This window comes from Myotis myotis, unplaced genomic scaffold, assembly GCF_014108235.1.
Source record: "Myotis myotis isolate mMyoMyo1 unplaced genomic scaffold, mMyoMyo1.p scaffold_m19_p_26, whole genome shotgun sequence".
In the NCBI taxonomy this organism is placed as follows: Eukaryota; Metazoa; Chordata; class Mammalia; order Chiroptera; family Vespertilionidae; genus Myotis; species Myotis myotis.
Window position 1 is genome coordinate 2,377,554 of NW_023416331.1, and position 14,886 is coordinate 2,392,439.

The 14,886-nt window shown below is 50.2% G+C and overlaps 1 protein-coding gene and 1 non-coding gene across 2 annotated transcripts; both read left to right on the forward strand.

Annotated features, from left to right (window-relative positions):
* Window positions 1-3: 3 nt before the first annotated feature.
* Window positions 4-14,856, forward strand: LOC118679520 (TAP binding protein). The gene is made up of 8 exons (XM_036356326.1): window positions 4-228; window positions 379-549; window positions 745-1,005; window positions 10,351-10,749; window positions 11,133-11,471; window positions 11,546-11,635; window positions 11,738-11,775; window positions 13,400-14,856. The coding sequence occupies exons 1-8, from the start codon at window positions 192-194 to the stop codon at window positions 13,409-13,411; spliced, it is 1,347 nt and encodes a 448-aa protein (XP_036212219.1). The 5' UTR covers window positions 4-191; the 3' UTR covers window positions 13,412-14,856.
* LOC118648932 lies at window positions 13,926-14,030 on the forward strand. Its single transcript, XR_004965518.1, has one exon. It is a non-coding gene; the product is annotated as a U6 spliceosomal RNA (small nuclear RNA).
* Window positions 14,857-14,886: the final 30 nt, after the last annotated feature.

Below are 14,886 nucleotides of genomic sequence, written 5' to 3' on the forward strand. Positions count from 1 at the left end.
GCAGCGAACCCCGGACCAGCACTGGAGCGGACGTCCGTCCGGCGTCCTCCCCTCGCGTGAAGGATGCACCTGCCGCCCACGCGCCCGCGCCCGCCCCTGGCGGGGATTTCCTCCGCCCTCCCGCTGGCAGTTGGAAGAAAGAGAAAGTGAAAGGAGAACTGGAGGCTTGGGGTTGAAGAGATCGCGGCGCCATGAAGCCCCTGTCCCTACTCCTCGCTGTGGCTTTGGGTGAGCGAGCCCCACGCCTCTTTGCCCTGGAACCGAACGGGGGGGGCGGGGGGAGCGAAGGGAGGTGACCCCGCCGCTAGCCCCTACAAGTCCCTAGAGATCGGGGCACCTGCCTCCTGAGCCGCCCCTCAGCGCGCCCCTCTTACCCAGGCTGGGCGAGCGCGGTCGCGGCGGGACCGGCCGTGATCGAGTGCTGGCTCGTGGAGGACGCGGGCGGGGGCCGCCTGGCCAAGAGACCCGCCGCGCTGCTGCTGCGCCAGGGCCCGGAGGCACCGCCGCCCCGGCCGGACCTGGACCCCCAGCTCTACTTCCGAGTGCTCGGTGAGTCTTCCCGGACTCGCCTCCACCTCCCCGCCTCCGCTCGCGCGACCTCGAGCTCGGCTCCTCCTCTGTAGAATGAGTCTGCTTACTGCGGATCTCTCCCTGCCGGGTAGTTGGTGCATTTGAAGTTCCCTGGACACTGCCCTCCCCAGCCCTTGCCCAGCGGTGACCCCTCTGCCCTCCCCGCCTTCGCAGACCCCGCGGGCGCCCTGCAGTCGGCCTTCAGGCGGTACCCCGCCAGCGCCCCCGCGCCGCACTGCGAGATGAGCCGCTACGTCCCGCTCCCCGCCCCGGCCAAGTGGGTCAGGGGCCTGGCCCCGGAGCAGAGCTGCCCGCGGGCCCTGGACGGGACTTGGTTCATGGTCAGCATGTCCAGCCCGGTCGTCAGCCTCTCCAGCCTCCTGCGACTGCAGTCCGAGCCTCAGCCGGAGCCTGCAGTCATCACCAGGGCAACAGGTAGCCGGGGCGGGGAAGCGGGCTACATGGGTGGCTTCTAAGGGTCGGATCAGCCTGCGACTGCTGTGTAGACCTGAGCGAGTCATTTCCCCAATAGGAGCGTTTCCTTATTTGTAAAGCGAGTGGGGTCGGCTGAAAGGAAACTATCGCCGCGGTGTCTTCCAGCCCAAAACTCACACAAAAACCCCTGAGGTTTGGGGCGGGGCTTTGGAGAGAGACGGGGTTTCCAGGCACCCGGCCTTGAGACAGTTGTAAGGCCACGTGATTTCCAGGGCCTCGGAGCAGAAACTTCCCTCCCAGATCTCTGTCTCGCTAGGCACCCCCACCTTTGCGGGGTTCACACTGTGTCAAAAACCAGCCTCCAGCCCCACCCGTGTCCACATCCGGTGCTGCGGCCATCAGCGAAGTGAGGGCTCTTGCGCTCAAGCGCGTTGGCCTTTCTGACAGCCCCTTCCCTATGGCACCTGGGGATGCGCAGGCTCTGGAGTCGCCAAACGGTGTGCTCGAGTGGGTGCAGGGACAGCGGGAAACCAGACGGTTCCCATTGCGAGCATCGGCCAGCTCAGGGTGAGGCCCAGAGGTCCACCACTTCGCTGGGGCTCGGAGATGGAGGGGGAGGGTAAAGCAAGAAGAGGGAAGGTCGCCATGACCGGTTTGGCTCAGTGGATAGAGCGTGGGCCTGCGGACTCAAGGGTCTCAGGTTCGATTCCAGTCAAGGGCATGTACCTTGGTTGCGGGCACATCCCCGGTAGGGAGTGTGCAGGAGACAGCTGATCGATGTTTCTCTCTCATAGATGTTTCTGGCTCTGTGTCCCTCTCTCTTCCTCTCTGTAAAAAATCAATAAAATATATTTTTACAAAAGAAGAAGAGGGAAGGCCTGACGGGGATATATCGGAGCTCCACAGGCTTGCAGCGGAGTGGGCAGGATAGGAGTCGAGTCCTAGGCTTCCCTCAGTTTTGTGCGATTTTATGTAAAAAATACACCCTGAGCATCAGGTCAACCCCAACCTAGGCCTGCACCTTCCCTCCCCAGAACCTCTTCCCCACCACCAGCCTCCTTGAGCGAGAATCACCCACAGGACCAGGGAAATGGACTCAGCACAACTCCATTCTTGCTCCCCACACCCACCTCTGGGCACCATGGCTCTCGCCAGTGGGAAGGAGTATCTCCCAGAGCTACTGGTTTCACTGGAATGGGACGGGGATGCCCTTTTCTCTCAGTCTGTTTTTTCAGCCGTAAAATGTGTACGCTGTTTCCCATCTGCCTTTCCATTGTTGTGACTATCAAGGGAGCCCCTTTGTTAATTAATTCACTGATTCTATAAATATTTATTAGCACTAAGAACAAATTTAGGGCCCAGTAGTTCCTACAGACTGCAAATAAGAATCCTCTTTGGAGTTTCTGAAAAGTACTGTAACCACCCCCTGGCCTGTGTGGCTCAGTTCCTCCAGTGCACCCGCAGGTGGCGGGTCCAATTCCCAGTCAGGGTGCATATCTAGGTTGGGAATTCAATTCCCCTGGGGCTTTAGGAGCGTGTGAGGCAACAGATTCCTGATCAGGGCACATGCCCAGCGTGCAGTGTGCAGGAGGCAGCCTCTCTCTCTCTCTCTCTCTCTCTCTCTCTCTCTCTCTCTCTCTCATCAATTTTTAAAAAGATAAAATATACTGAGTCCTACTCCAGGCAGATTAAATTAGAATCTCTGGGATGGCCCCATAAGGGTTACAAAAGTGATATGTAGATTCTGTTCTCAAGAAGGTTCTTGGCAGATTTGTCACACCACCACCAACAGCACCACCACCAGGGGGCGCCAGGGAGCCAGCAAACTGGGGGTGTGTGTGTGAGGAGGGGAGGGCATGGAATCTTTCCACCAGAGTCAGAGATCATTGATAATTTTGCTAATTACATTTATACGTTATCAAATACTTTAAAATGTTTGTTGACAAATATACTTTATTAGCATACGTTGTATGATACTTAAGTCTCATCATTTTTCTAAAATACTGTTATGGAAAAATCTCAAAGATACACAACAGTACAGAGAATGGTATAATGAACCCCTATATACCCATCAGCTATTTGTACAGATAATACATTTTATCAGAACCTATCCTCCCACCTACTTTTCTCTCTTTTTTTAAAAAATTGATTTTGAAATAAATTAAAAATAAAATAAAATAAAATAAAAATAAACACGTAGTTGGGACCAAAAAAAAAAAAAAATTGATTTTGAGAGAGAGAGGAAAGGAGAGGGATAGAGAGATAGAAACATTGATGAGAGAGAAACATCATTGATTGGCTGCCTCCTGCACACCCCACATACCCCACACTGGGCATGTGCCTTGATCAGGAATCGAACCCACGACCTCTTGGTTCCTGGGTTGACATTCAACCACTGAGCCACACCAGCCGAGCATTCTTCTCTCTTTTTGAAGTGTTTTAAAGAAGATCCCAGGCATTATATTTTACTCATAAGTAATTCAGAAAGTATCTTTTTCCCCCCATGAATTTTTTCTCTTCCTCTTTGCTCAATCCCTCCACACCCGCCAGAAACCCACTCCCACCCCAGCTGTCAGCCTGCTATCTATGCGTTTGTCTCTATTTTGCTTGTTAGTTCATTTTGTTCATTAGATTCCATATATAAGTGAAATCATATGGTACTTGTCTTTCTCTAACTGGTTTATTTCACTTAGCATAATGCTGTCCAGGTCTACCCATGTGCCAAGCCAGCTCAGCCAAGGGTTCGAAAGCCTGAGTGAGGGTGGTGAAGGATGAAGAAATGACAGACAGAGAGAATAAGCTGGGTCTAGGTCAGGGGTCGGCAAACTTTTTGACTCAAGGGCCACAATGGGTTCTTAAACTGGACCGGAGGGCCGGAACAAAAGCATGGATGGAGTGTTTGTGTGAACTAATATAAATTCAAAGTAAACATCATTACCTAAAAGGGTACGGTCTTTTTTTTCAATAGTTTTATTCATTTCCAACGGGCCGGCCGGATCCGGCTGTAGTTTGCCCATGGCTGGTCTAGGTGGATCTTCCTGTGCCTGGCTGAGGCCACAGAGAGAGATCCAGAGGCAAGCCGAGCCTTTATTTTATAGCTAGAGGTAAACAAGGTAGTGGTCACCATAGTTACAGTGTTCTTTGAGTTTCACTTGTTTTGGCTGCACTTGCTGCAGCTCCCTCAGCCCATTAGCTTCCCAGATAAGATCTAGGGAGTGTGATAAGGTCAAGCCTAATTATGCTAAGAGGACTGTGCCCTGTAAGCTGTGACTTGTTTGTGGCTTTGCCAACAGGTCAGTCCGAGACTTAACCCTATAGCTGCGCCCTACATACCCATGCTATTGCCAAAGGTAAAATTTCCTTCTTTTTTTACGACTGAGTAGAGAAAGCATCGTTATTAAGTAAGGACTTTAAAAAACAAACCACAGCCTGACTGGCGTGGCTCAGTGGTTGAGCATTGACCTATGAACCAGGAAGTCACAGTTAAATTCCCAAGTCAGGGCACATACCCGGGTTTTCTCGTGGGCTCTATCCCTATGGGGTGTGCGGAGGGGGCGGAGGCAGCCCATCAGTGATTCCCATCATGGATGTTTCTGTCTCTCCCTCTCCCTTCCTCTCTGAAATAATATATATATATATTTAAAAACCACACACACACACAAAAACATCCCACAAAAACAAACCACAGCCCAGCCACTGATGTGGCTTAGTTAGTTGAGGTGAAGTTGCCAGTTCGATTCCCGGTGGGGGAACATGCCCGAGTTTCAGGCTTGATCTGTTGGGGGTGGTGAGGTAACCCATTGGTGTTTCTCATCAGTATTTCTAACTCTCTGTCCCTATCCCTTCCTCTCAAATCAATGAAATCATATTTTAAGAAACACCACAATACCATTATCATACCTAACAAAACAAACAATAATTCCTTAATAACATTTAATTCCTAGCCCATACTAAAATTTTCCTGCTTGTTTCAATGATGTTATTTTACGGGTTTGTTTGTTTGCTCAAATCAGAATAAAAAGCAGGTCCATATGTTATATTTGGTGGCTGTATCGGCTCTGGCTGCCATAACAAAATATCATAGACCAGTGGCTGAAACTGCAGGAATTTATTTTCTCACAGTTCTAGAGGCTAGGAGTCAAAGATTAAGGTGCTAGCAAGGTTGGTGTCTGGTGAGAGCTGGCCCTTATGGCTGTGTCATCACAGGAGGAGAGAGACATCTCCGGTATTTCTCTTCTTACAAGTGTTATGCCCAGATTTCAAGATCCCCCAAGACAGACCACTAGGGAGCCGAGTCCGATGCAAAAGCATAGAGTCATTTATTCAAGCCCGGGCTTGGTCCCCCTCCGCCTCCATGACTGGATGCGAGAGAGAGCCCCGAGTCCCAAGAGAACAAAGAATTTATAGGGCTTGGGGAGAGGGGTGGAGGCACTTGGTTGATTCCGGTTGGTTGAGTGAGGGCCGGGGGCTAGTTTCCCTTGCTTTCCCATTGGCTGAGATAAGGGCAGGCTGAGTAACTGATACATTCTGTGGCTTTCCTGGGAGAGGAGTTAGGGACACAGCTATCAGTTCCTTTCTGTTCTTTTACTATCAGTTCTGTTCTGTTCCTTCACAAGGACACCAGCTCTATCAGACTGGGCTCTACATTTATGAGCTAATTAAACTTTCTCACCTCCTCATAGCTCCCATCTCCAAATATAGTCGTATTTCAGGTCAAAACTTTAATATACAAATTTGGGGAGGAGGGAGACCACAGACATTCAGTCCATAATAGTTTTGTCTCTCTTTTATTAAATCCTCACTGGAGGATATGTTTTTCATTGATTCTAGAAAAAGGAAGGGGGAGAGAGAGAAACATCGATGTGAGAAACATCGATCAGTTGCTTCATGTACATGCCTATGGGGGATTGAACCCACAACCTGGGTATATGCCCTGACTGGGAATTGAACCCTCCCCCCAACCACCACCTTTTGGTGTACCAGACAGCGTTCTAACCAACTGAGTGACCCAGCCAGGGCTACAGTTTCGTCTGTTAAATCTCTTTTAAATTTGCCTCCCCTCACCCAGTTTTAAATGCTATTGGTTTGTCCTTTGTTCTATAGAATTTCCCACATTCAATATTTGGCCAATTGTTTACTCATTGGGTGATTTTCCCTTGTTCCTTTTTCTCCATATTTACTATAAAATTGGTAGTTAGATCTAGAGGCTTAATTAGATTTGGATTTAAGTTTTTTTCAGTAATCTATTCTATCCTATATAATAAAAGCCTAATATGCAAGTGTCTGGTTGGCTGTTCAACCAATCGAAGCGTAATATGCTAATGATATGTTAAGGACGCTCAACTGCTCACTATGACGTGCACTGACCACCAGGGGGCAGATGCTCCGACCAGTAAGTTAGCTTGCTGCTGGGGTCCAGCTGATCAGGACTGAGCAAGATGGGCCGGACATGCCCTGGAGCTCTCCTGTGGTCTCTCCCCGGCTGGCCAACCTCCTGTGTCCCTCCCCAGCCCTGATTGTGCACCGGTGGGGTTCCTCGGCCTGGCCTGCACCCTCTCACAATCCAGTACCTCTCGGGGGATGCTGGAGTGCCGGTTTCAGCCCAATCCTACAGGCTAGGCCAAGGGACCCCACTGGTGCACGAATTCGTGCACTGGGCCTCTAGTATATATATAAAAGCCTAAGCAACTGAACTGTTTTACCGGTTACTATGATGTGCACTGACCACCAAGGGGCAGATGCTCAAAGCAGGAGCTTCCCCCTGGTGGTCAGTACACTCCCACAGCGGGAGCCTGCTCAGCTGACTTATGGGCACCAGACGCTGGGCTAACCGCTGGTCAGCACAGCTACTGTGGCATGAGCCTCTCCCACCTCCATGGCAACGCGCTACAGAGCACAGCGGCAGGCTCAGTGGGGCCAGGGTGAGAGGGAGTAGCGTGGTGCCCGGCCCGGGCTCCTCCCCAGCCACCTGCCACTTCAAGCACTACTACATCCCTCAGGGGATGGCAGACTGGCAGTTATGGCCCAACCCCCGAGGATCAGGCTGAAACCGGCAGTCTAACATCCCCCAAGGGGTCCCGGATTGTGAGAGGGCACAGGCCAGGCTGAGGGACCCCATGGGTGCACAAATCCGTGCACCAGGCCTCAAGTACTTTATAATAGTTGTTACCATTTACTTTTTATAAAACAGAAAAGCAAGAAAAAGATGAAAGAAAAAATTCAGAAAAGCAAAAACCTATACAAGCTGCAAAAATAGAAATTTTCTTACTGTTCTGGCCCTGCTATATTTACACTTGTATTGTTACAGATATTAGTTTGTGTGCTGCAGGGCTAATATTGCTTAAAGTAGAGATCTGGTGCACGAGATTCATGCACTGGGGGGCCGGGGGAGGATTCCCTCAGCCTGGCCTGCACCCTCTCACAGTTCAGGACTCCTTGGGGGATGTCCACCTAAGCCGGCAGTCAGACATCCTTCTCACAGTCTGGGGCTCTCGCAGTCTGGGACCCCTCGCTCCTTACCACCCACCTGCAGCGGAGGCAGGAGAGGCTCTCACCAGCCTTGAGCCCAGCTTCTGGCTGAACAGCACTCCCCCTGTAGGAGCGCACTGACCACCATGGGGCAGCTCCTGCATTGAGCGTCCTCCCCCTGGTGGTGAGTGTGTATCATAGCAACCAGTCATTCCGGCTTTTATTATATAGGATAACCCTTAGCAAAGAGCACTGTTAGATTAAGGGTTAAACTGTGAAACCTCTAGGTTTTGTTATTTCTTTTATTTCATTTTTATTGATTTTAGAGAGAAAGGAAGGGAGGGAGAGAGAAACATACATTGATTTTGTTCCACTTAATCATGTACTCATTGGTTGACTCTTGTATGTGTCTTGACTGGGAATCGAACCTGCAGCCTTAGCATATGGGGGCTACACTCTAGCCAGGTCAGGACAGGTTTTGTTACTGATCCTGTAGGTTGTTTTTAACAGTTCAAAAGTATGCTTCTGGATTTTGATAAACTAAGTGACATGGTCTACTTTTTGTATTCTGTTGAACAAAAACAATGCCATGAGGTTAGAGAAGTTTAACCTTGTAGGCCTCAGAAACTAGAATTGAAAACCACATACAGATAATCACAAGAGAAAAAAATACTACTTCTACCTGGAGGCCCCAGACATTTTTGGGAGGAAGTAGCAGTGAAACTGGCCTGAGGGACTTGGAGTTATTTAGATGTTTGGGAGGAAATGGGGCGGGACCTTGGAAATGGAAGGATCCTTATGACCAAAGCAAAAAAAATTCCCAATGATTAGAGTTTCTATAGGGATTCTATGTGGTTGGTTCTTAGGGTGCAAGAGAAGCCTGGAAAGGTAGGTTGGGGTTGAATTACTCTGAAAGCTGGGCTTCATAGGTGATAGTGAACCATCAGAAGAGGGTGTGTGTGCACGAGCACCATTTTTCCCAAGAGCCTGTTATTTCACTTGATTCTTACAAAAGGTAGGCAAGGATCAGATCATTGGACTAATGAGGAAAATATAGATTAGCTAATTTTCCCTAGATACCCAGTTCATGATAGTAATGGAAATAGTAACAGCTAACATTTATCAAGCATTTTCTATATGTCAGGCCCTGTTCTAAGCACTTCATAGACGTAAGGTCACTTACTCCTCCCAGCAGCCATAGGAACTACAGACTGATGTTATCCCCAGTACAGAAGGAGTCTAAGACAGAGCAATGAGGTAACTTACACACAGCTTGTAAGAAGCAGGGCTAGAAACTGAACCGGGACCAGCTAGCTCCAGCCCATGCCTTTAGTTGTTGGTTTCCAAGGTAGCTGGGACTTTTGAACAAGCAAGTGACTTGTGGCTACAGTGCAGGGGTTGAATTGAAGGCAAGACTGAGGATAGAGAGGCCAGAAAGGAGGCTATTGTAATTGTCCAAATGTATGTTGATGAGAGCTTGAGTTAGGCATAGGTATGAGATCTATTTGGGAGATAAAACTAGGGCCTGGTGGGGATAGCACATAGCATATTAGATTTGGCAATTTGCTCATCTGTCTCCTGTGTTAAAATGTAAGCAGTTTGAGGGCAGGGGCTGCCCATCTTGTTCACCAGTCTGTCCTCTATCCTAGCTGCTCAATAAATATTAGTTGAATGACTGAGGAAGGAATCTTGTGACTCCAAGTGTCGATCATTCATTTAGGCAGGGAAGATGGGCACTGGAGCGGGGGTGGGGGTGGTGGAATGTGGCAGAGATGCCGCTTTGGGCCCTGTCGAGTCTGGCAGGTGGTTGAGGGTAATCACAGCAAACGCTGTAGACTTGCTGTGTTCCAGGCACTGTGCTGCCTTTCATATATAGTTGTCTTTGTTGTCCAGAATCAGGAAATGAGTAAATATGGGTAGCAAGGGGATTAAATAATTTAAGCCTCTGTACAAACCCCATGAAATAGGTACTAGCATCATCATCATTACCTTTATTTAGGAGATTAGGAAGCAGAGCCATGGAAAAGGGACGTAACCAGCCCGAGGCCACACAGATAGCTTCAGAGTTGGGCTTAACTGGGCAGCCAGGCTCTAGGCCAGTGATGGCAAACCTTCTGAGCTCGGCGTGTCAGCATTTTGAAAAACCCTAACTTAACTCTGGTGCTGTGTCACATATAGAAATTTTCTGATATTTGCAACCATAGTAAAACAAAGACTTATATTTTTTATATTTATTTTATATATTTAAATGCCATTTAACAAAGAAAAATCAACCAAAAAAAAGAGTTCGCGTGTCACCTCTGACACGCGTGTCATAGGTTCGCCATCACTGCTCTAGGTACTTAATAAGGACAGCTGCTTCAGTAGAGCATAGCGGTCTGTGTTCAGGTCTAGGCCAGACCAGAACCTTCCAGTCAGCAAGCACTCTGTGTAGCACCGTAGAATCAAGTCATGATTCCGTATTCATCACTGTCTTTACCTAGCAAGGCCTATGGGTCTTTATGGGTGGTCCATGGAGACTGGACTGACTCAGGCTGTCAGAGTGCACTCAGATCCCACTGTCCCCCGCCCCCACCCCCCCGGCCCCCGCAACCCCCTCAAGTGGGCTGTGCTCAGAGCAGCCTGCAAGGGCTGTCCTTATGCCCTGCCCTATTCCTCTCTAGACCTCTCGGCTCTCCTTCAGCCACACTGGGTCCCACCCGGTCCCAGAGCAAAGGCGATTTGCAGGGAGGGCGGGGAGATGGTGAGTCTCAGAAAGGAGGTGTCTCCTGAGGGATGGGTAGATTGGAGTTCAGTCATCCCTGTAACTCCATTTCTCTATTTTTTCCTCCTTTCCCGCATGCCTCTCCATCGCACTCCTCTCCCCATCTTACCCAGCCGTGCTGACTGTCGTCACCCACACGCCTACCACTCGAATCCGACTGGGACAGGATGCTCTGCTGGACTTGAGCTTTGCCTACATGCCCCCCACCCCAGAGGCCACTGCATCTCTGGCCCCAGGTCCCCCTCCCTTTGGGCTGGAGTGGCGACACCAGCACCAGGGTAAGGGGCACCTGCTCCTGGCTGCAACTCCTGGGCTAGATGGGCAAACGCCAGCTGCCCGAGATGGGGCAGTGGCATTTGCCGCTTGGGATGATAACGAGCCATGGGGTCCCTGGACTGGAAATGGAACTCTCAGGCTACCTGCAGTGCAGCCCCGCCAGGAGGGCGCCTATATGGCCACCGTACACCTGTCATACCTGCAAGGGCAGGTCACTCTGGAGCTTGCTGTGCAGAGTGAGTTGGGGTCCCCATGGGTAGAGGGTGGGCACTGGGATTTGGGGGGACACCCTGACAGGGGGAGGGACAGTGGAGAAGAGGATGCAGAGTGATTAGGGGGAAATATATTGAGGTCATTGGGAGTCAGAAAGGCAATGGGTGGAGGGTCCCTGGGAATCTGAGGGGCTTTGGAGTGAAGGTTCCAAAATCTGAGGGAATAGGGATCCCTGAGAACCGGGGCTTTGACATGAGAAGTCAGGTGACACATCAGGAAACGGGGATCACCATCCTGGGAGAAGTGTCCCCCCTTAGATTTAGGGAAGCCAGAGAGCAAACAGGGTTTCTGAGGGAGGACAGTGTAGATTGATTCACTCCATGCTCTCTTCCTACTCTCATCCCAGAGCCTCCCAAAGTGTCCCTGACGCCAGCACCTCTTGTATGGGCTGCCCCTGGGGAGGCACCCCCAGAATTGCTCTGCCTTGTGTCCCACTTCTACCCCGCTGCGGGCCTGGAGGTGGAGTGGGAACTCCGAGGCCCAGATGGCAGCATTCAGGAGGCCAAGGGGCATCAGTGGCTCTCAGCCCTGCACCACCACTCGGATGGCTCCGTCAGCCTCTCGGGGTTCCTGCAGCCGGCCCCCGTCACCTCCGCTCAGCATGGGGCCCGCTATGCCTGCCGCGTCCACCACCCCAGCCTGCCCCCCTTGGGGCGCAGCGCTGAAGTCACTTTGGAGGTGGCAGGTAAGAGCCAAGGGGATTGAGAGGGGTGGGGTGCTGGGAAGATGCTTGGAGCTCACTCTCGTCCCTCCTGCCAGGTCGCTCTGGACCATCCCTGGAGGATGGCATAGGCCTCTTCCTGTCCGCCTTCCTACTCCTAGGGCTCCTCAAGGTGCTGTGCTGGGCAGGTGAGTGTGAGCCACCCGGGAAGTCATTCCCTGCTTACTCCCGGAAGCCGCACACCTATCCTTACCTCTCCGTCATCCCATTTCTTCTCCATCTCTCCGCAGCTGTCTACCTGTCTACTTCTAAGAAGTCAAAGGAGAAGGTAAAAGCGCTCCACCTTTGCCTAATTTTTCCCTTCTCATTCCATTCCCTTCCCCCAACTCCTCACCCACGGAGGGAGGCTGCTGGCATGGTGGGCAGAATCTGGCCTTGGAATTCATAGACCTGGGTGAAATCCTGCCGTCTTGAACAGGCTACTTAACCAGCATCTCAGTTATCTCAGTTTCCTTGGGTGTAGGGATAAAAAAAATAATTTAGGCAATGCTGTCCAATAGAAATACAATGCAAGCCACATGTAAACTTAAATAATCTAGTAGTCATATTAAAAGGTGTTGACATGCCCTAACCGGTTTGGCTCAGTGGATAGAACATCGGCCTGCGGACTGAAGGGTCCCAGGTTCAATTCCGGTCAAGGGCATGTACCTTGGTTGGGGGCACATCCCCAGTGGGGAGTGTGTAGGAGGAGGCAGCTGATCGATGTTTCTCTCTCATCGATGTTTCTCTCTCATCGATGTTTCTAACTCTTTTTCCCTCTCCCTCTCCCTTCCTCTCTGTAAAAAATCAATAAAATATATATTTTTAAAAATCTTAAAAAAAAAAAAAGTGTTGACATAAAAAATGTTCAAACCTGTAGAGAATTTTTTTTAAATCTTAAAACTAATTTCTTAAAAATTTGGATGTAGAGAGAGATGAAGGGAGAGAAACATCGATTTGTTGTTCTACTTATTTAAGCATTCATTGGTTTATTCTTGTATGTGTCTTGACCAGAAATTGAGCCGGTAACTTTGGCCTATCAGGATGATGCTCTAACCAACTGAGCTACCCAACCAGGGCTGTAGAGTTAATTTGAACCAAACTGACAATTGTCCGGAAGCAAGGTCTCAAATGCTTCTCAAAATGACAGTGTGCAGCAGCTTTTATGCATTTGGAATTAAGGAGGGAACATAAGGAAGATTCCATGAACGTGGGGGAAAGCAAGGTGGGATCGGATTACAGGATAGTGAAGGGAGCTTATGTGCTTCTAGACGGTGGTTACTATTTCAAAGGTGTGTTGACCTAGATGCACAAAAGCAAGGACAGGGCTGGCTCAAGGCAAAGATCAGCCATTTACTGAAGAAGTTATATGCCTGCGGTGTGACTACCCACCATGACCTGCCCAGTTAGGAATTCATGATCAGATCACCCTGTGAGGCTACTTTCCATATTTTTCATCCAGAAAGAGAAAAAGAAACAGGTAAAATTAATAATATACTTTATTCCATCTGGTATATCCAAAGTATTATTACAACATGTAATCAGTTTAAGAAATTCTAGTGTTTTTACTGTCCTAAGTCTTCAAAAACAGGTGTTTATTTTAAACTGTCAGCAAATCACAATGCAGGCTCACCATGTTCCAAACGCTCAATAGACACGTGGTGGTGGCGGCGGCTGCAGTGGACAGCGGGCCTTCAGGGGCTGCTGGGAGGGCCAGAGGAGAGCGTGCAGCTCCTCTGGAAGACGCGCGCAAGCAGTTGGCACAGTGTCTGCCAGGCAGGAGACGGAATTCGGCTCCATTTTCCTCCCCCTCTGCCAGGATGGCTTCTTTATCTCTGGGTGAGACATGCATGAGCACCTCACCTGGACTTCTAAAACCCTGAATTCCTCACCTCATTTTACTTCTTTTCCAGAAATCACAGTGAGGGCACTCACCATCTGGGGAAGCCACCATCACCTGTCACCTGCTCCTGCTTTCAATCTCTCCACTGAGTGGCTGGAAAGTTGTTGTTGTTTTTTTGGTGTTTGTTTGTTTTTCACAGACACAGATCCATGGCATTCACCTTCTTAGAGTGCTAGGGCAGTGGTTTCTCACAATTTTTATTCTCAGGGCCTCTTAAAAATTATCAAGGACTCTAAAGAGCTTTTGCTTATGTGGGTTACAAACTACAGACATTTGTCATAATAGAACTTAAAACAGGCAAGTTTAGCCCGGCTGGTGTGGCTCAGTGGTTGAGCTTCAACCTATGAACCTGGAGGTCATGGTTCCATTCCTGGTCAGAGCACATGCCCCGGTTGTGGGCTCGATCCCCAGTGTGGGGCGTGCAGGAGGCAGCCGATCAATGACTCTCTCATCATTTATGTTTATCTCTTTCTCCTCTGAAATCAATAAAAAAAATATTTTTAAAAACTGAGGAAAGTTTAAAACAGAAGAATACAGTGCTTGCTTCAGCAGCACATATACTAAAATTGGAACGATAGAGAAGATCCGCATGGCCCCTGAGCAAGGATGACAAGCAAATTCGTGAAGCGTTCCATATTTAAAAAAAACAACACCAAACCCAGAATAATACACAAGCACATTCCATTAGGTTTGAAGGTGATGTAAAATACACATCATGTAGTTTTTGGGAAACTCCACAATACTTTTTATTTTCTTAATCCTCACCAGAGAATGTTTTTTCTCATTGATTTTTAGAGTAGAAGGGAGGGGTAGAGACGAGAACATCATTGGTTGACTCCTGCACAGACCCCGACCCCCACTCCCACCTACCAGGGCCTGATCACCCTCCAACAGAGGTACTGGGCCCCTGACCCGAATGGAACCTGCGGTCCTTCAGTCCTCGGGCCAATGCTCTAACCACTGAGCAACCGGCCTGGGCTCCACAGTACAATTTTGAAAGAAAGAGTTAGAAACGGCAAATCACATCGTAGCATTATGATGAAAGTAGTTTTAACTTCGTACGCCCTGTGTTGCCTCGGGGACCTCTGGGACAGGCCCGCGCTTGACCTGTGCTGTTGGACTGTCCACCCCCTCGGTCCCGGAGCTCGGCTCCCTCTGCCGGGTCCACCCCCGCTCCCCCTGCGAACCCGGACTAGCCCGCCTGGCCCTCCCCGGAGACCCGCCTTCCCCAGGTGCCGTCTCCACGGTCGCGGGTCAGCGTCCGTGGTCTGTCCGCGCCCGGGCTCCGCTCCTGCCCGCTGCTGTGTCCTCCTTGGCCCTGCGCCCGGCGCCCACTGGAGGGCGCTCGGCACACGAGTGTTCCTTTCGCCCTAAATATTGGGAAGCGCGCTGGGCCGAACCCCCGGCCGCTGGCGGCGGCGGCTGGGCTTGGGTCTGATCGCGTGGAATAAAGCTGTTCCCTCACCACCTGTGTCCGGTCCAGTGACTGCGGCCTCC

Bases quoted from the DNA above. Each gene is read 5' to 3' on its own strand.
- LOC118679520 (XM_036356326.1), top strand. From the start codon at position 192: ATGAAGCCCCTGTCCCTACTCCTCGCTGTGGCTTTGG. The intron at 229-378 runs GTGAGCGAGCCC...CCTCTTACCCAG, and splicing joins ACTCCTCGCTGTGGCTTTGG to GCTGGGCGAGCGCGGTCGCG. The intron at 550-744 runs GTGAGTCTTCCC...CCGCCTTCGCAG, and splicing joins GCTCTACTTCCGAGTGCTCG to ACCCCGCGGGCGCCCTGCAG.